This window comes from Neofelis nebulosa, chromosome 8 (assembly GCF_028018385.1).
Source record: "Neofelis nebulosa isolate mNeoNeb1 chromosome 8, mNeoNeb1.pri, whole genome shotgun sequence".
NCBI classification, from domain to species: Eukaryota; Metazoa; Chordata; class Mammalia; order Carnivora; family Felidae; genus Neofelis; species Neofelis nebulosa.
Window position 1 is genome coordinate 105,314,104 of NC_080789.1, and position 19,603 is coordinate 105,333,706.

At 49.1% G+C, this 19,603-nt stretch overlaps 1 protein-coding gene across 9 annotated transcripts in view; it reads left to right on the plus strand.

The window, feature by feature from the left end:
• Positions 1–19,603, plus strand: part of IQSEC3 (IQ motif and Sec7 domain ArfGEF 3) — a 106,692-nt gene that overhangs the window by 32,143 nt on the left and 54,946 nt on the right. For all 9 annotated transcript variants that reach the window (XM_058744063.1, XM_058744066.1, XM_058744069.1 and 6 more), the window contains one exon: positions 156–239. In XM_058744063.1, coding sequence (XP_058600046.1) covers positions 156–239 — 84 coding nt within the window. The remainder of the gene's footprint in view (positions 1–155; positions 240–19,603) is intronic.

Below are 19,603 nucleotides of genomic sequence, written 5' to 3' on the forward strand. Positions count from 1 at the left end.
ACTGCGTGTTGGAGAAGAGCCAGAAGCTCCTCCCTGGAGTAATGTTAACACAGGTTGAAGGGTTCTCAGGTCAGGTGGTGGGGGATGTGTCAGTGCCAGCTGGGCCCAACGTGTCAAGGCCGCCCCTGACCTTCTCCCTCTTGCTCTGCCCTCAGGAATGAGACCGTGCTGCACCAGTTCTGCTGCCCAGCCGCTGATGCCGAGCAGAAGCCCGCCTGCTCCGACTTGGCCTCCCAAAGGTGGGAATGCATTGGTGGCCGTCCTCCCTTCCCCACCCCCACTGTCCTTCCCCTCGAAGCAAAGCACACTGCACAGCGCCATTCAGCCTCTTCCTCTGAGTCCTGTGTTTTTGTCTGTCTGTTTTTACCTCCTGCCTCATGCCTTCTATTGCTCTTGCCTTCCTCTGGTCCCCAGATGAGCCATTCCCAACTCTGGAGGCCATTATACCCTAATGTTCAAATGCCAAACTTAGGCTCCTTTCCCTAAAGAGCCTACATAAAATATCATCTTTTTAGAAATCAAGGGAAGTTAGTTGGATTATACACAGAATATATAATCACATGGTAGGGTGTCTGGCACTAAGCAGGTGCTCAGTCCAGGGTTGTGCCTGCCTTTTCTATGGTAGCAAAGATTTATTCTTTTCTTTCTAATCTTTCTCCTCCCATAAAAGAGCCAAGATGACTGAGTTTTAATTGTCAGGCTTTTCAACCTGCACTGAGTTAGCTGTTGACCTGGGAAGGAAGGGGGAGAATGTTGAGTCAGGGGTTGGTCTCACTGTCCCAGGCCTGCTTCATCTTGTTGTGGGTTAGTCATAGTCCCTTTCTCATTTATTAATTTTTTTAATTAAAGAATTTTAAATTAATTTAACTATTTTAAGTAGCAAAATATCAGACCACTTCCTAGTCACTGATGACATCTTAGGGTAATAAAACTTAGATATATATACATATATTTGATGGAACGGGCCCAGCATGCCAATCTAATCAGACAGAAAATGTGAATTTTACAGCACATATTTGGGGTCTCTCCAATAATTCCAACAACATAGCGGTCTTCCGTAGGGAGTAGTCATCGTTGTCACAAAACCTATTTGTTTAGCTTTTACGTGTACTATAAACTTTTCCTTTTAATGTGGAGTACCTCCACCTCTAAGTTTCTGTGCGGAATTATCATCACGTTTGCAAAGCTTGCACGGGAAGGGCGGTGAGTAACAAAGTGCTGAATGGATACAGAAACGCTGCAAGGCTGCGGGCACCGCCTGCTTCCCACAACGTGGCCCCTCTTCTCCATAGCTGTTTGCTGCAGACGTCTTACATTGTGGGACTAACACCTAACAGCCGCCTGAACAGGTGCTCAGAGAGTTCTTTGGGTTTCTTAAGCTCTAGACTCCCCTGGAACATAAGCGTAGGTAAATCATTTCCTCAGCTAGGGTAGGAGAAATGAGAGTCACTCTGAGTAGCTGAACTCGGTCCCTCTCCCCTCCACCTCCCATTTTGTGGCCCCTCCTCCTTGCACTTCTGTGCTTCTGTCTGTCTTCCACCTTCACCTGTCTCTCTGCCTCACCTCTCTCCTTCTGGCCCACATCAAATTCCTCTCCTGTGTCTACATCCCGGGGCCTTGGTCACGCTTTGTTCTCTTTCCACCAATTCTTCTTAGTTCTGCACATTTCTCTCTCTTTTTTTACTTGTTTCTTATGTCACTGGGAGTCAAGATACTTGGATTCTGGCCTGAACTTGGCCTCATCTACAGTCTCCTGTTGTTGGGATGAACTTGGGCAAGTTGCTCAGCTCCCCTGGGCCTCAATTTCCCAAGAGGGTGGTCTGTCAGGAAAGTAACACTGACGCATAATCTCATTGGGTCTTTCAGCTGCTCAGCGAGGTTAGACCAGGCTTTCTTGTCCCTGTCTTATTTGAGAGCAGAGTACGTTTCAGAGCACTCAAGGGCCCTGCCTATAATCACGTGGCCAGAAAGTACCAGCGCCCAGACTTGCCCTGAAGGCATGTCACTCCTACCGCTCACCATTTCCTTGTTTGAGACTGAGTGATTCCATGATCTTTCCTCCTTTATTCCTTGGAGAGCACTAGGTAGGCATCAGAGATGGTAGCTATTGACACAAAGACACAAAATCACCCCTGAAAGGCATCACTACTCATGTTCCCTTAAAGGGAAGTCAGGGCCAGGGTGTAGGCAGGACTCTGAGGTGTCAGAGTCAGGCCAAAGCAAGTGGCACTTTGGGATCCTTCAGTCCAGGGCTGAGGGAGGTGTGCTTGTTCCGAGGGTGACCAGGTAGGATCATGGAAGGCAAAGAGAGGGACCGAGTGCTGTGTCCATGCCCTGGGTGGTCTGTGAGTCAAGTTCTGTGCCTGGGGACATAAGAACAAGTAAGGCCACTTGCGTTCTGGAGGATCTCCCCATCTACTTTCCAATTTCCAAATTGGAAATGGCTCACCTGGAAACTGGAAGTAGACAGAAATGGGAGAATGTGAGGGCAGGAGAGAAGAGAAAAGAGGACAGAGAGCAGAGTGGCATCAGGATGATCTTCGAGGAAAGAGACAGAGGGTCCTGGTTCCTTCCGATGGGCTGTCACTGTTCAGACACACAGCTGAGTCTTCTTCCTAAAAATCTCCTCCTTGGCAGGCGGGGAGAAGGGCTGTCTAGTCTGCCTCCTACCCTGTCAATCCAGCTCCATTCAGTAAGCATTTAATTGCTACTACCCAAGCACAAGGCATCAGCGGAGATGGATGACAGGGTGCCCTCAAGCTCAGTTGTAGGGGTGTGGCAACAGGAATCCTTCCTTGGATTTTCCATGGTCATCCTTTCTCTCACTTCTCAGCCCTCTTATTCCTTCTCATGCCCACACCCCTCTGCCTGCCCACCTGCCCTGTGGCCCTGGACCCTGGTGGGAAGGGATGGGGGGGGGGCTGGTGTGCCATGTGGGAGAGAGTGACAAGTGTATGTGGGGCAGGGGAGGGGTGCTCCCCCATCATGGCTGCCAAGGGAATGGGCCTCTTTCTCAAGATTTGGAGTGGGAGGGTAGGAAATCTATTATCTTAGTTTTCCCTTGAAAAGGCAGGTGCCAAGGTGGGGGACAGAGGTGCTCTGGGAGGGAGGGTAGGGGGATGTTCGGTTATGGAGGGACTACCCTCCTGCAGCCCTCCCCTCTGGGTGGGACAGGGAGACTTACGCCCAGTTGGTCCAGACCTTCAGCTGTTGTCTGCCTCTGTTCCCAATTATTCCAAGTTGTTCTGTTTCATTTGTAGTTTCCTAGAGCGTATTTCTGCCTCACTGTCTGTCTATTTCTGATGTCAGTTTCTCGGCTTCTCTGGGAGGAGGTCCTCTGGATGTTTTCTGACAGTCCAACAATGTATGTGTCAGTCAGTCTGTCTGTTCCTGGCTTCCTGGGGGGATTGCATCCTAAGAACGTTTTCTCCCATTAGACCCCCACATCCTTACTCCTAACCCTATCTGTGACCCCTTTACACCCCCTTATCACTTTCCTTTAACCAGGTGCCCCACCTCCACAGAGCATAGCCTACACCTCCCCAGAAATTTCTCTGTGAGAACCTGCCAAAGTCAGAGATTGGGCTGAGGGCTATCATGGGGTCGGTGGGTCACAAAGCCCTCTGGGCCACCCTGGGAGATCCTGGGCCGGGCTGCAGGGCTCTGAGACAAGCTAGGCTCTTGTCAGTCTGGCTTCCCACCAGCTCAGCCAGGCTCCAGCCCAATCAGCCTCTGAATCTTCTGGGGATAAGCCCATTGGTCTGCACAGGAGACCCCAATAAGAAACCTAAGCCAATTGATCAGGTCTCAGGGTCACTGGGACCTTTGGTGTGTGACCTCAGAGCTGGCTCCCTGACATTCTTCTTCTGCACCCCAGCTGAAGCCAGTGGTGATCAAGATCAGCCCAACTTGAAGGGTCTGTCCTCTCCCTGCCCCACTCCAAGCTGTGGGACTTAGCAAGAATCCCTTTCTTAAGAACTCTGGACGAATCCCATGGAGGCCTCACGGCAGCTGATCACCCACAGCCCCATTGGTCAGACCAGTGGAGAGGAGCCGCCACAGCCCGAGGCAAACCCTCAGCCCAGAGGAGAGACTAAGGGGCCAGGAGAAACCCTCCCCCCTCCCCAAGAGACCGATAAGCCCCAGCCCTGGGTTGGAGGGTGGGCATTGCTAGGACAACCTGCCCCAGCCACCTGAAGAGAAGCCTTGAGGGATGGGGTCAGGAGAAACTCTACCTTGGGATGTGGAGCCTGCCAGGGAGTGATACCCCAGGAGGTGGGAACACCCAAAGTTGAGCAAGTCTGGAAGCTGGGTTTCTGTAAGAAAGGAGCCAAGGGGTGGCATCAGGGACTGGGGGGCAATGGAGTAGTTATGGGGCTGGCAGAGGCCTCTGAGGGGATGGTGAGACCACCCGGGAATGGGCCTGGGTTCACACACACACACCTCCCAACACCCCCCCCCCCCCCCCCGCCCCCTGCCCAGGCAAACCCTCTGTGCTTACCAGGGCACTTAGGCCCTCAGGTGAGAGCTGGGTGGAGGGCGGCGTGGAACCCAGAGCCGGGTGCAGTAAGTGTGTGCCAGGCTCTTTCTTCCCCCTTCCCTACCTCCTCCTGCTGCTAGCTAATGACAAGGGCTTTATTCTAGGGAGCTGAATAGGCTAGTAATTGCAGCCCTACTTCCAGTTCCATCCCTCTCCTCCCTCTCACGCTCTCTCTGACAATGACCCTGGAACTGGCCAGCCACCACGCAGCATCCAACAGAATGGCAGCCCATTTGTCTCTGTGGGTGGCAATGGGGCCGAGTGGAGGAAGATTGCCTTCTATTAGTGTAATGAGAGGAGGCTTGTAAGGGTGGGGTGGCGGCTCAGCTAGGGGAAGCATAGGGAGGAAACAGAACAACTCCCTCCCCTGGGGAGCCCTGGGGAAGAAGGTACTCTGGGCCCCAGTGAACTCAATGACTCACCCCTGGTATTCGGTCCTAGCTGCCCAGCCTTCCTCCAGGATGGAAGAGGCACTAATATTTCTTGAACATGCCAGGTATGTTGCACTAAGCACTCTGAGTATTTTATCTCAATTCTGTGAGATAGCTGGTATTCAAACTTTTAGATAAGGAATCTGAGATGGAGAGAAGTCCCGTGTCTTGACAGAGGGACCTTGCTAATCAGTTCTGGAACTGGAAGGTGAACTCAGGTCTAACTCGAAAATGCAACCACTTTCCACAGAGCTGCTGCTAGGGTTTTTTCCCTTTCTTTCTTTCTTTCTTTCTTTCTTTCTTTCTTTCTTTCTTTCTTTCTTTCTTTCTTTCTTTCTTTCTTTCTTTCTTTCTTTCTTCCAGAGCACAGGAGAAACCCTTCTAGGCATTTCTTTTGATCTTAAATAACATCTATTTTCTCTGATTATAAGTTATACTTGCTAGTTGTTGGAAATGTGGAAAATACAGAAATATAAAGAAGAAAATAATTGAATCCAGTTATATAGAATTAACCACTGTCAATATATTAGGGTGCAACCTTCCAGGGTTTTATTTTTCTAAGCACTGTATTTTACATTTTCCCCCTATAAAAAAAAACAAAACAGATTTTGTAGCCTGCACTTCCCACTTAGTATATGGTGTCCAGAGAGAACCTCCCGCCCTAAGCAGCCCCTCCGAAGCCCCCATCCTTTCCTGGCGCTGGTCTGCACTGCTAACCAGCCCGCAGACTGGGCGGTGGGTGGCCGTGAGCTCTGCTGGAGGCTGCACTCTGTACTATATCCTTGAGGAAGGGATTTCCTTCCAAGGATGCTGTCTGGGAGAGCCCTTCGCATCGCTGGCGCCTCTGTCCCGCCTCTTGGCTCTCCCCAGCTGGCCTGGGGCATGATCAATGGACCAGCCAGTGTTTACTCAGCGATTACGGAGCAATTAAATTCTCAATCGATACAGTTTAGTCTTCAAACAGCTGGGCTAGGGAGACTCGGCATCACGCGCCAGCTCCATCAGTCACATCCCCAGCTCTGGCTCCGAGGCTGCCGGGAATCCTGCCCCACCCCAGTGGAGAGGGTAGGGGCTCATTCTGGGACTGCGGAACTCTGTCCCCTCTTCCCTAGAGAAGCACAGAGAAGACACGCTTCCCTTCTAGGCCTGAGTGGGGCTGGAGGGTTGGCCCACCTAAGCTGCCCAGCCCCTAGGCTCTGGGGTCTCTGCCTCGGCACAACAGGAAGGCAGTGGGCAACAGACAAGGCCAAGGGGAAGTTGTCTGGTCTCCTCAGCGTCCAGCGGGTAATTCCCAAAGGCCTTGGCAAGGGTTGGGATCATGTGACCTAACACAGTGCTCTGACAGTTCCCATGATGACCTGCCCTGGAATGGATCATCTCCTGATTGTGGGGCCCAGGTGGGATTCCTGAGGATTGAGGACATCAGTCTGGCCCAGAACACAGCAAACCTGGACTCAAGTGGCAAACAGCAGGGGGAGGGGCGGGGCTGCTCCTTCTTATTTGGGCTTTCTGAGCAGGTTAGGTTTGCTCATCAGTGTCCTGAGGATTTCTGTGTAGTTACGGCAGAATCTGCCTCAGCTGGGCTTTACACCTGAGGATAACCACAGGCAATGGCAGAAGAATTTGGTCCTGGAGCTAGAGAAACCTGTTCCCTGACCAACCACGTGGCCTGTCCCTTCATGTCCATGCTTTTTGTCCCATCTGTGTCTTCCCTGCCAGACTCAGGAGGCACAAAAGACAAAATAGATGTCAGAATACTTTGATACCCTGCTAGGGGATGGCCCCCACACCCATACCCCCAGTTCCAGAGAGTATTAGGAAAGCTTTGTCTTGTCATGGTTTTTGACTTTCTGTTCAGTGAGTTTTCCTCAGCTGCAATGTGAAACTTGTGTTTGGAGTCAAGTATTTGCCCAGGCCGATTTCCTCATGTATTTTTCCCACCCAGTGATCCTCTAAGACCAGTCTCTTCATGAGACCTCCGTTGTCACCAAAGGGCATTTTCAAACTTCCCTGTCCACAGGCCTGGGCTGGGGCTGTGTCATGTGAATGAGGCCAGGCTTGGGCCCACCTTCAAAGAGCTGTGAGTTAGGACAGACAGCTTTCTGTCAGCGGTGTGTTGAGAGATGATTAGAGAATTCCTCTTCAGTCTATTATTTCTATTCTGTGTCCCTTACCCATGAGAGAGGGAAAGAGAACACTGGCTGTCAGCTGGTGAGCCCTTGCTATGTGCTAGACAGATATTAGCTTACTTAATTCCCACCAAAGGTTCATGAACTGCTTTCAGTCCCAGGTTCGAGGACAGAGTGAGGATCAGAGCTGATGAATGGCTTGTCTAAGGGCCATATCCCTGGCAAAGGGCGGAACTAGGATTTGAACGAAGTATCTATTGCAGGTGCTGTGGCCAGTCAGGTGACCAAAGAAGGGGGGGTGTTCTCAAGCACAGGAAGTGAAAGCATGGTGGGGGAGTGAACAGCAGGCTCTTACTTCTCCTGCCCCAGGAAGGGGGCTGCTTAGAGGGGGCTCCTCAAAGAAAGCCTGGTTTGTGGGTCAGCAACGGTGAAGGCTGGCCCTCCACCCTACAAGTGAGGCTTTGAGGACTCTAGGCACCTGGAGGTAAACACATCAGAGCAACCAAGCTGAAGACAGGAATAACTGGGAGAATATTTTCAGGGGGAGAAAAAGCTTCAGGCTTTATTATTTAAAGAAATAAACATAACTAAGTATACTACTCCCAGAACAACAAAATGAAAGCCACCACAAGGAACATCTAACCATCTCTGTTCCGCTGGTGTTCATTAATGCACAGTTTTGTCCAATTTAGGGAAAGAGATTCTTTTTTTCATTTCCCAGAAACTTCTTGTTTGAGTCTTTTGGGTATTCCTTTTTTTTTCATTCCCAGAAAGAGTAACCTCTCTTTGCAAGCCTGGAGATTTTAATTTTTTTTTAATTTTTTTTATTGTTTATTATTTTTGAGAGAGAGAGAGAGAGAGAGAGAGAGAGAGAGAGACTGAGAGAAAGCAGGGAAGGGGCAGAGAGAGAGGGAGACACAGAATCGGAATCAGGCTTCAGGCTCTGAGCGCTCAGGACAGAGCCCGACGCAGGGCTCGAACTCACAGATCGTGAGACCATAACCTGAGCTGTAGTCAGCCACCCAACTGACTGAGCCACCAAGGCGCCCCAAGCCTAGAGATTTTTCTAACCTCACTCTTAAGCCTTTTTGGTTTGGGTTTGTTTTCTCCTCTGAAAAGTCATCTTCACCCATTCATTTGTCTTTCAACCAATAACATGACCATGACAATAATTTATAATTTCAGTGAGTGTTTCTGATATATGACAAAAAGGGCTTTAAATCTGTTTCATCAAACCAAAAGAGAGATCATCATAGTCTGCAGCAAGTGGTTTAATCAGACAAGGCGTTCTTAACGATTCTACTGCCTTTGACAGAGGCCTTGGAACAGCTTAAGAAAGGAGATTCTTAGAGATTTTGTGTGTGTGTGTGTGTGTATGTGTGTATATGATGATTAAAAAACCACAAAAAGAAAACAAAAACAAAAACCAGGAAAGACAGCTGTCTGTGAAGGAAGACTGGCATATGATGCTGTCCCTGACAGGCAGAAGAGCTAGCAGGAGCTATTGCTTTTGAACCGGAGGGTTTCTGGCTGGAAGGGACCCAAGTGATACACCACTCTTTATCACACAGATAGGAGACTGAGGACCGGAGGAAGGTGCCTTGCCCGAGCTCTCCCAGCTGGTGACGTGCCCAACAGGGTCTAGAACTCAGGCTTCCTGAAGAGCTGGGGCTTTCTACCACCAGCTCCATGCCTCAGTTTCCCCAGCTACTACATAAGGGGGTGAACCGTCTAATGTCCAGGGTCCCTGTGGCAGTAATTCTGTAAGAAGACACTCTGCCTCGGGCCATGGCAGCAGGAGCACCTGGGAGCATTTACAAAGCAAAACAAAGGGCAAGTGGCATGACAGGAACATGGGGGACAGTGGACCCAAGAAGCAGATGGGAACGGCAACATCCAAACTCGTGCGAGCACACATAAGAAAGGAGAAGCGTCAAGTGGGCCGGTGCACGGGTTCTTTCTCCATTCTACTGATTGTTAAAACACAAAAGGGAATTTTCAAAAGGAGGAAAGCCTCGCCTCGCTCTGAGTCGTCCAGGCTCTCACAACCACCTTCTGTCATTTTCTCTGGTCCTCGCCCCACTCCCCGCATCCAAGGGCCTGTGCTGCCTGGGCGCTGGACTTTGTCCCCCGGGATGCTCCAGGAAAGAGCCCGATACCCGCTTCCCTTCTGCCATGCATGCAGCTTCCTTCATTCCAAGGACAGAAATGATGGAAAATGAAGGAAGTTTCGGTGGAAAGCTGGTCATAACCTTAACTAACATGTGTACATGGGTGTACAGTGTGCTCCGGGTTGTAAAACTCCTTCCCAACCATTCACCCATCTGATCCTCACCACAAACCTGTTAAAGGCCACAGGGGCAAGAATTACTGTGTCCATTTTCCAGCTGGGGAAATAGGGGAAAGAAGCAACTTGTTCAGGTTCCAAAGAAGCTGACAGAGATCAAAACAAGCCTGCATAAAGAGAGGGGCTGCAACAAATGGGGGGCATTAAGGCCTGCTTCCTGCCTGTCGCTGTTTGAATGCGCTGCCTCGGCCATGCTCCACCACCCACACAGACTGGCAGGATCTCAGCGTGGTTCCCATGTTCCACGTCTAGGCTGCAGGTTGGCAGGTTTGGAGAAGCAATTAGGTGACCCTGAGGTCCTCGGATTTCAGGGGACCTGGCTCACCAGAAACAGCATTATAAGAGACTTGTATATTACTCTGAATTTATTAATTCATAATGAGCAATGATACCGGTGAACAGGATACTCACAGTTACTGATTAATAACGAACTTAAAAATATGAGAGTCTCTTTTCTTGTCCAAGTGCAGAGGGATGCACCAGATGAGTTTTGTGGATGCCCTTCTAGGTTGGACAGGAAGATCTGAGAAGTGGGGAGGTAGTAAAACAGTACCCTGGGCTCGAAGATAAATTCAGGAAGACTTCAAGGAAGTACTAGAATGTGGAGCGGTTGAGAACACAGACAGAGCAACTCAAATCCAGGTCTAAATCCTGGCATGGCAACTTACAAACTCTGTGACCTTGGTTAAATTACATAAACCTTCTAATCCTCAATTTGCTTACCTGTAAAATGGGGATAGCAGGAGCAGTTACCTCTTACAGTGGTTGAGGGGGTTAAATGAGATGATTCCTGGAAAGGTGCTTGGCATATAGGAAGCACTCAGTAAGTGCTATTTGAAAACTGGATTTTTCAGGAGCAGAGAGGGAGAAATCAATCAAGATCCAGGAGTCCCAGAGAAGGGGACTAGAAACTCAGGTATGACTAGGAAATGTTTAGAAAGAATGGGCTGACTACTTTAGGAGATGAGGGTCTAATGGCAGAGCCCCTGGTATGGCAAGTAGGAGGGGACACACTACCTGGAATGTTGTTCAGAGTCATTGAGACATGCCCTTCAGAAAGAGGGTCTAGTCCCTCCTTTGGATGGCAGGTGATGGGCATGGAGAAGGAGGCATCTTTCAGATGTTTCTATTCAAGCCTAGCGTGGGACATAGGCTGCTGGAAAGAGCCCAATATCTGAATGAAAGAGAGACTCTCAGAATTAAGGGACCAATTTGGGGAAAAGATCAAAGAAGCTAGAGACCCAGATGAATGCCAATCCAGTAGGGCCAACCGGCCCAGAGAGGAGATTTTCTAGACATCAGGGCAGGAGAGGAAATGATTTCACCCAGCACCAGGCTGTCACAGTGCAGGCTAGGATGAGATTAAGAGCAGAGGCATTTTATCAGAAAATTCTTGCCAGCTGACAGTTTGTCTGTTCTCTTAAGAGGAGGAAATGGGAGCATCTGGGTGGCTCAGTCGGTTGAGTGTACAACTTCAGCTCAGGTCATGATCTCATGGTTGGTGAGTTTGAGCCCCACGTCGAGCTCTGTGCTGACAGCTCAGGGCCTGGGGCCTGCTTCGGATTCTGTGTCTCCCTGTCTCTCTGCTCCTCCCCTGATCACACTCTCTCTTTCAAAAATAAATAAAGATTAAAATTTTTTTATTTAAAAAGGAGGAAACGGTCGAACCCTTTCAGGGAAAGGTTTATGGCCTGGCACTGACCCCTGCCCTGCCTGGAGGGGTGGGTGGTTCCCCAAGCTGGGATCTCTGAGGCTTCTTCCCAAAGCCAGTGTGCCATGCATTGTCCCTTCATCCTAAACACGTTTGGAGAGACGTGTGAAACCCGCAGACATGTAGAAAATAGCACAGCCATTCTGATACTTGTGAGCTTGTGAAGGTTTCTTCGGTAGCAAGAACGACTGAAGCTAGACATTAGGAAGAACTTCAAGTCAGAAAGCAAAAGATAATGAAGGTGACTGAAAGGAAATAGGTCAATAATTTTGTTCCGTAGAAACTGGATGGATGGCCAGAGCAGCATCCTACACTACTGGGCATTTGCCATTTCCATCTCTTGTGTCACAAGACTCCTGTTTGGGTTCAGCACACACCTGACTGCCACAGACACCTGTAGGCCATCGGAGACCTTTTCCCTGGCTTGTGGTGAAATTGAGTCTGTGAGGAGCTGGGAGAATGTCTTTCCCTGGAAATAGCTCAAGATCCAAAAAAAATCTGCTCTGCTGGGGTGAGGTAGGGCCGATCTGAGTGGGACGGGAGGAGGATGGAATAAAGGGACTTTATAGCCATGAGGAAACAAAATAGCTGGGCGTGGCCCAGCCTCTGGGATGTACTGTGTGTGTTGCGATCATCACCATCCCTCGGAGGGACCCAAGAAGGATTAGATGAGGTCTTTGCTCTCCAGGGAGTCATCGCTCTTGAGCCAGAAGGTGAGGAAGCGCCACATGCCCAGATGAAGGAAGGAAACCTACATTTACAGGGCATCAGTAGGTCCCAGAAGCTTTATGGACATTGTTTTGTCAACTCTCCCAACAGAAGAGGAAACAGGCTCCGAAAAGTTAGGGAACTAGCCAAGGCCACACAACAAGTGAGTTGTTAGATTTTAAACCATGGTCAGTCTGGTTCTTCATCTCCCACTCGTTATATCCTGCTGCCTCCCAGCCCTTATACCTCCTGGCAGGATTCTCTTGGCATCATCTGTAACTCAGAGCTTCAGAAATTATGCTGTGCAGAAAAGAGCACTACTTTTCCATTTAAAGAACTCTCGCACAAGAACGTGAGAGAAAGATAGTTCAAGTTAAGGACTGTTCTTTATTCTGAAGTCACTTCCTTCCTACCTTTTCATATTCGGAAACAGAATGAGGTTTTTGCTTTTTTGTTTTCTTGTTTGAACAGAATAGCATGTTGGAAATCCTAAAAAGGAAAAAGATAGTTGTTCATTATATAGGGCTTACTGAGCATTTTACACACCTTAATTCTCTACCTTAATTCTCCCATAGAGAAGAAAGCGAGGCACAAGGTTAAGCAACTTGCCCAAGGTCACACAGCAAGTCGATGGCAGAGCGAGCGTGCAAAGCCAGGCCGTCTGGCATGGAGTCCTACCTGCTGCAGCGCTGTCCCCATCTGTGCACTGGCCAACATTTCCTGTGGCCTCCTGTGTTCCCTCCTCTCAGGGACCCCAAAGCACTCACACCCTGGACCTGGCTCCCAGCTGGCTCATGGGCTGATGTCTTTCTTGAGTACACCTCTCCCAGCATCACTTATGTGGCTCCTGAGAGTCACCGTGGCCCATGGTAACATACCTAGACCATGGTGGTGTTGGTGGGGCGGGGGAATAGGTCCTTAAAGAATGAGTCCATTTTCTTTCCTAAAAGTCTTCCTTGCTGAGACAATGGGTGCAGCTCAGCTGCGGCCAGATCCTTGCCATCTTTTCTGTCCTGCCAGCATGGAGTTGCAGGCCATTGCCCTTGGAGAAGGGCCTCCTGACCTGTGTGGGGTCTGCAAGATCTCGAGTGTTCCCGGACCTGCCCCGTGAGCACACTATGCAGGCTTGGTGCTGCTGCAAAAGCAGCCACCGCCACTTATGTAAGGACAAGGAGGAAATTTGCCCCCAAGGAAAAGCAGGAAATAATAAACACAAATTCAGGACAAAGATTCCTTAAGAGGAGAAGGAATATGTGAGGTGTCAAAGGCTTCTAATGTGCCATTTCTTGAGCTGGGTACAAGTGAAGATTTTTCTTTACACTTTATACATATGTTACTCATATTTCCATATGTAAAATGGCTCATAATAAGAGAAAAAATTAAATAAAATCCAGAGTTTCACCAGGCTGTAAATACGAAGTGTTGCCTGCACTGGCTGTGTGACGACTTTAGGCTGTGTGTCCAGAGATGGTTTTAAAGGCAGTGTTTCTGGAGCTTCCTTGCAGGGTTGGGTGCCACGAGGATGTCAGGCGTGGGAAATGTCTTCTCTTAGGGACGATAACACAAGCAGACATAAACGGTGAAGAAATCTGAGGTGCATCTAGGGGTACAGTGAGTTCTGTGTCTGGGCTTAGAGAAACATGCATTTGTGAAATTGTGTGCTGTGTGTCAGGGAAGGGGCAGAAAGCGGGTAGGATGTCCTTAGAGCCTGGTTTTGTTACCAGATCTATGCCTATTTGTGAGAAAATAAAATGCTCAAAATATTAGGATTCCAGTGGCAAGAAGATGGCATTAATCAGTGTGCTCAGTTTAGGAGCCTGTGAGGGAGGTGTCCAGAGGAAACTTCTAGATGAGATTTCCCTGGAGCACAGCAGGTTTCTGATGTGCCCAGGTGCTGCTGTTCCCTTGTGGGGTGGGCTGAGTAGGGGAGGCTGATGCCCACACTGGACACCTGGGGACAGTCTGCCTGGGCTGCTTCTGTGACCATCCTTGAGTGCGCACCACGGTACTGTGGGCCTGGATATGGGGAAGGCACAAGTCCAGAGGACTGTGGTTCCTTTGACAGGAAACCCCTAAAGACAAAGCAAACCAGCCAGCACTTTTTTGGAACAGCTATGAGACCAAAGCCCAGAGTCTCCAAGGAGCTGACAAGAGAGAGCATCACTTACTCTCTCAGGGCCCTTGGGAGAGGGGAAGGAGAAGCATCTGTCACAGTCAATGAATCCAGGGCAGTTTCTGCAAGTGGATGAACCCAGAAAGCCACAGCTACCCTCCTCCAGGGGTTTCTATTCTGAGACCTGGCTTCCAGCTTGGATAATGGAGGTCAAGGAGCCATGGGCTGGGGCAGGTGCTGCCATGGATTAAATGACGTAAGGGAAGTAAAGGGAGGCTTATGCTGTGTCCTTGGGTGTTGAGGGCAGAGGAGCCAGAGCCCAGCCACTGGGCAGGGATGGTGCAGTGTGGGCCTGGGGCCCATGGAGAGGAAAGGAGAAATGGAGAAAGCTGAGCCTCTCCTTCCTTCCAGATGTCAAAGCATTTTGCAGAGACTGTCCATTTCATGATGAGGAGACAGAGGTCCAGAGAGAAGTGGCATGCCCAAGGTTATACCAAATGCTGCAGGCAGAAGCCAGATTGGACCTTGACTCACAGCCCAGTGTTCCTTCCACCACCTGGAGTAGCATTTTCTAGCCTGTCCTTAGAATGAGTACAGAGGGACTCTGTTTCCAGCACTGGCCCTCTGTTCACCTCAGATTTCCCCAGTACTATCTGGGACCCAGAAGACACTTGGCTTTCCTTGCTTGGTGCCTTTATTCTGACCATCTACGATCACCTTATTGATTCAGACATGGGAGATAAGGAAGTGTTTTAGTAAAGGCTGAAAAGTCTCCAGATGTGAGCCATGTTGTTAGCTTTTTTCTGCAAAATGCCTAGTTTCTTTGTCCCAAAAGCACTTTAAGAAAGGCAGGCAGGGGCACCTGGGTGGATCAGTTGGTTAAGCATCTGACTTTGGCTCAGGTCATGATCTCACCAGGTTGTGGGTTCAAGCTCCGCATTGGGCTCTGCACTGACAGCTCAGAGCCTGGACCCTGCTTCGGATTCTCTGTCTCCCTCTCTCTGCCCCTCCCCCCCCCCCCACTCACTCTCTCTCTTTTTCTCTCTCTCTCTCTCAAAAATAAGCTTGAAAAAAAAAAGAAAGGCTGGCAGAGTTTGGGCTAATGTAGTGCAATTGGTCAGGACTTCTGGAGGTTCTTCCCACATGAGGAATCCTTTAGCCCCCCCAAACCCTCCTGGCAAGGTCTCTAGTAATCACTGCTTTAGCCTTGCACAGATGGGAAAACAGCCTCCCTCGGCCACCCACCAGCACCAACACCAACAAGCCCCTCAGGAGGTGGGCCTCTAGGTGCCTCCTCATTCCTTTCTCCACCTTCATGACAAAGGCCATCACTCAAGCCAGCCTCCTGTAGGGCAGCATGGACCTAAGTGCCCTCTCCTGGCTCTTGCACAGTTCTCCAGTTACCTCCATCCTTCCAGCTCCTGGCAGGGGGCGACATGGCCTTGCCTGGGAGCCCAGGGAGGACACTCACTGACCTGAGTCAGCTCCCTGGCAGAGGCTGTGTGAGCACAGGGTCCTGCCAGGTGCATAGAAAGGCTGTATTTCCAGGACACTTGGGTGGCTCAGTCAGTTAAGCATCCAATTCTTGATTTTGGCTCAAGTCACGATCTCATGGTTGCTGAGACTGAGCCCTGAATCCGGCTGTGTGCTGACAGCACAGAGCCTGCTTGGGATTCTCTCTCCTCTCTCTCTCTACCCCTCCCCCACTCATGGGTGCACTTCCCCCCCCCAAATAAATAAATAAACTTAAAAAAAAAAAGAGGCCATATTTCCCATTGTGGCCAGCATACCAGCCTATCTATGAATTAATTTTACCTTTCTCACTCTCTTTGAAAGGAGATATTCACATCCCCAGTTTGCAAATGAGCAAACTGAGGTACAGAAAAGTTAGGTATCTTGCCCAAGTCAGCTAACGAACAAGTTGCAGAACCAGGGGCCTCACTCCACTCAAGCTCTCTTAGTTGTGAACAAGGATGCCGTCAGTGCTAGGATAACAGTAAACAGTGTCTGAAAGCTCTCAGGTGGGTGGTAGCCAAACACTTTGTCTGTACGACCAGAGCTGCCTATGGCCCTTGGCACAGTCTTCAGCATATGGCAGATAATCTGTGATCATGTCTCCAGAATAGTGTTTTTAGCCTGGGTCTATGGAGTTTCTAAGGCCTCAGAATGTGAAGGTAAAATTTGGCATGTATGAAATCATGTGCATTTTTCTGGAAAGAGAGCCCAGAGTTCTTTCAAGGTGTTTCAAAGGTGTTGGGAAACGGGAAAGGTTCTACAGGTGTGTGGGCAGGCAGACCCAGGTAATCTTTGCTGTCTGGAGAAGAAGGAAGAAGAAAGAAAAGCTGGTTATGTCACTGATTTGGTTCTCTGGGAAGCAGACTCTGAGTTGAGGGTGCTGAATGTTTCCTAGAGGATGTGCTTGGGATCAACACAAACGGAAAGGAGGGCAGGAACATAGCACGGGGCAAAAGAAAAAGTCCAAGTGACAGAAGTCCAACAAAATCCTCAGCCAGTCCCAGGTGAGCTCTGAAGGGAGAATGACCTACCAAACTTGCCCCATGTTAAGTAACAATGGCTGAGCCTTTATATCCCCACCGCAATCAGTCACTGGATTCCGACAGCTCTGGGAAGGACGTGACTTTGGGCCAAGGAGACACTGCCTTTGAGATACTCCCTGAAGGAGCTGAAGGGGCTGACAGCAGAGGGCAGTCTCCCAGAGCTGGGCAACAAGTCATTCCTTGAAGGAGAGTCTGGGTGGTGCATCACTGACCCTACCTCAGTCCCTCTGCCCTTGGGAAAGTAGTAGAGATTAAATGATGCCCATCCATCGACCTGTCCAGCCATCTATCTTTTCATTTAACATTTATTAAACATGTCTTATGAGCCAGCCCGCTGTGATTGCACTGGTGATAAAAAGGTGTACATGGCATAGTCTAACAGAGAGAGACACATCAGTGAATAATTAGAACACAAAGTGGTCATTGCTGAAATAGAGGCGAGTGCCAAGAATTATGAGAGCACATTGGAGGGTGGGACTGATTCTTCCCAGGGGCAATGAGTGCGTCCTGAAAGAGTTGACAAAGCAGAGAAAATGGGAGTGGGAGATTAGGATCATGGAGAGAAAACATCTCAAGGCAGAAGAAGGTTATTGAGAGACATAGTGGGCTGAGAGGGCTTGGCAGATTTGGGGAGAACTTCAGTGTGCACAGAGTGGGTGGATCACTTGGTGGAAATGTGGCTGGAAGGGGAGGTTGTAGTAAGATCACAAGTGCTTCAAAGTCCACGCTGGTGGACCTCATCTCAGGAGTATTGGGAAGTCACTGATGGGTTTTGATCAAAGTATTGGCATTAAAGTATCTACATTTTATGGAATCAGCTTTGATAGCAGCAATGATAGGATGGAGTGGTCACTAGAACTCCAGGGGAGTCATATATATGCCATGCTCTCTGGGCCCCTATCATCCCTCCAAGCACATCCCTCAGCTTCCCACATAGGTGACACTCTTTGATGTGATGTTCAGTCCCAACACACAGGTCATTCTGGTCTTGGGCACATGTAGTATTCCTCTGAGCAACTGCTATTCCCCCAATTTCTCAAAGACTTTCATTTGCCATGCTCAAATCCTGTCTTTTTCTCATGTGTGGAATAACCCCCATTCATGGCCTGAGTCCTTGTATGTTTATTGGTCTAATGTCATATGGGTGCCACCAAAGCCTTCTCAGAACCCTCTTGTTTTGGTGCCACCTACATTCTTTTTCCCTTCTCAAGTGGGTGTCCCAACCCAGGAAAGATTCTTATGACTAGCATCTCCTTTATGTCATCAGTCACACTAAGTTTCTCTAGGCTAGTGGGCTGCCATTCAAGGAATCTCTTTCTGTACAGCTGGATAATGAGCCCAAGATAGCTAACATCACCAGCCTCTCTCCCCCCTCCTCTCCCTCTCTTCTCCTTACAAGAATCTATGCAGGTCATGGAGTGAATACCATTCACATGATTCCTGTCCAAGTGCCAGGCTGCCTGAAATAAGACCCACTGGGGACAGCAGCTTCATGATGTCAGGTCAGCCCAGTAAACTCTAGACACTCAAGGGGACACAGCCTGTGTCTTGCAAAGTGTGATGTTCTGGGCATTGGAACAATGGGCTTACGGTTCCATAAGAGACTGGGATTGAAGTAGATGATCTCTAAGTTGAAGTATATGGCCTTCTAGCTGCAACAGCTAGGATGAATATTCTAAACTCTTTCACTGGCCCATTTTTATAGATGGGGTACAGAGAGGAAAAGAGAGGCTGGGAACATTCTTTTGATGAGAAGTTTTAAGTACTCAGTCCTCTACAGCTCCCTGAAAAGTGACTACAACACAGATCCACACAAGGAGCATTGGACAAATGTCTGCCTAGGGCATACCTCATATTGTGACTGGTACAGCCAAGGAGACTTCCTGTAGGTGGTAGATGTGTATGGATTCGTCAGAGGTGATGGATCCCATGATTTGTGATCCCCAACACCAAGGTCCTTCACCGTGTTGTTGCTCCAGTGGGTGGAGAACAAGGGTGGGAGGAAGCCTCTGTAAGCCAATTGGCCTTTGCTTCTCTCCCTAAAGACCATGGGAGTTAGTCTGGAGGTCTGGGAAAGACCATGAGCTATGATGGAAAAACCTTACTGTTTGTTTTGTGAAGGTTGAGGAGAGCTAAATGTTGAGAACCCCTTCTCCTTCCACATAGAAATTCTCCATGCTGTTTTTCTGGGAATTCCTTTGAGACTCCATGCTGTAGGTTTCCAGCTCCAAATACTGCCACCACTGTGGTCATCATTTATCAAGGACTACTGTGTGCCAGGCACTGTACTAAGTTCTTTGCAAGCTATATTTATTCCTCACAGCAACCTTGCAAAGGAGTTAGGATGCCTGTTTTGTGGAAATAGAGGCACAAGGAGGTTAGGCAACCTGCCCAAGTTCACATAGTAAGTAGCAGAAAGAGGATTCTAACCCAGGTTTTCCTGACACCAAAGCCCATGTTCTTTTCTCTGTACTGTATAATCTTAAACTTTGCCATATTGATGACATTAGTTCTGAGTCTCCCATAGCTATTTTTATACCACACAAGTGAGTGGAGAAGTCTAAGGAGGGAAGGCAAGGACAAAGTCCTCTTTCTAATACTTTTCATCATATACTCGGATTGGGGGGGGTGTCATAGTCTCTCAGATCCCTTTGCATAGAGGTGGGCAAAGGCAGAGTTGGTTCCATCAGCCAGACAGTCTGGAACCTTGGGGCTGGTGGGCCTTGGTGGACTGGCTTTGACACTGGAATCCAAGCTTCCAGAATTCCAAGCTTAGAGATAAGTAAGTTCTCATCATGTGACAAGTAAGGAAAACTGACACAGAAGGATGAACAAATTACCCAAGCCACAGAGCTAGTTAGAAGCATTATGTATGCATCAGTGTATGCGTTGGTGTGTGTGTGTGTGTGTGTCTGTGTGTGTGTTGGGGTGTGTGTGTGTGTGTGTGTGTGTACGTGCATGCATGCATGCATGTATGTGCATGTGCTAGAGATGACAGTGAGGGGTCTCCTAACTCCCAGGCCCTATGAATGAGTTCAGGAGATAAGGCCTTGGAGTCTGTCTATA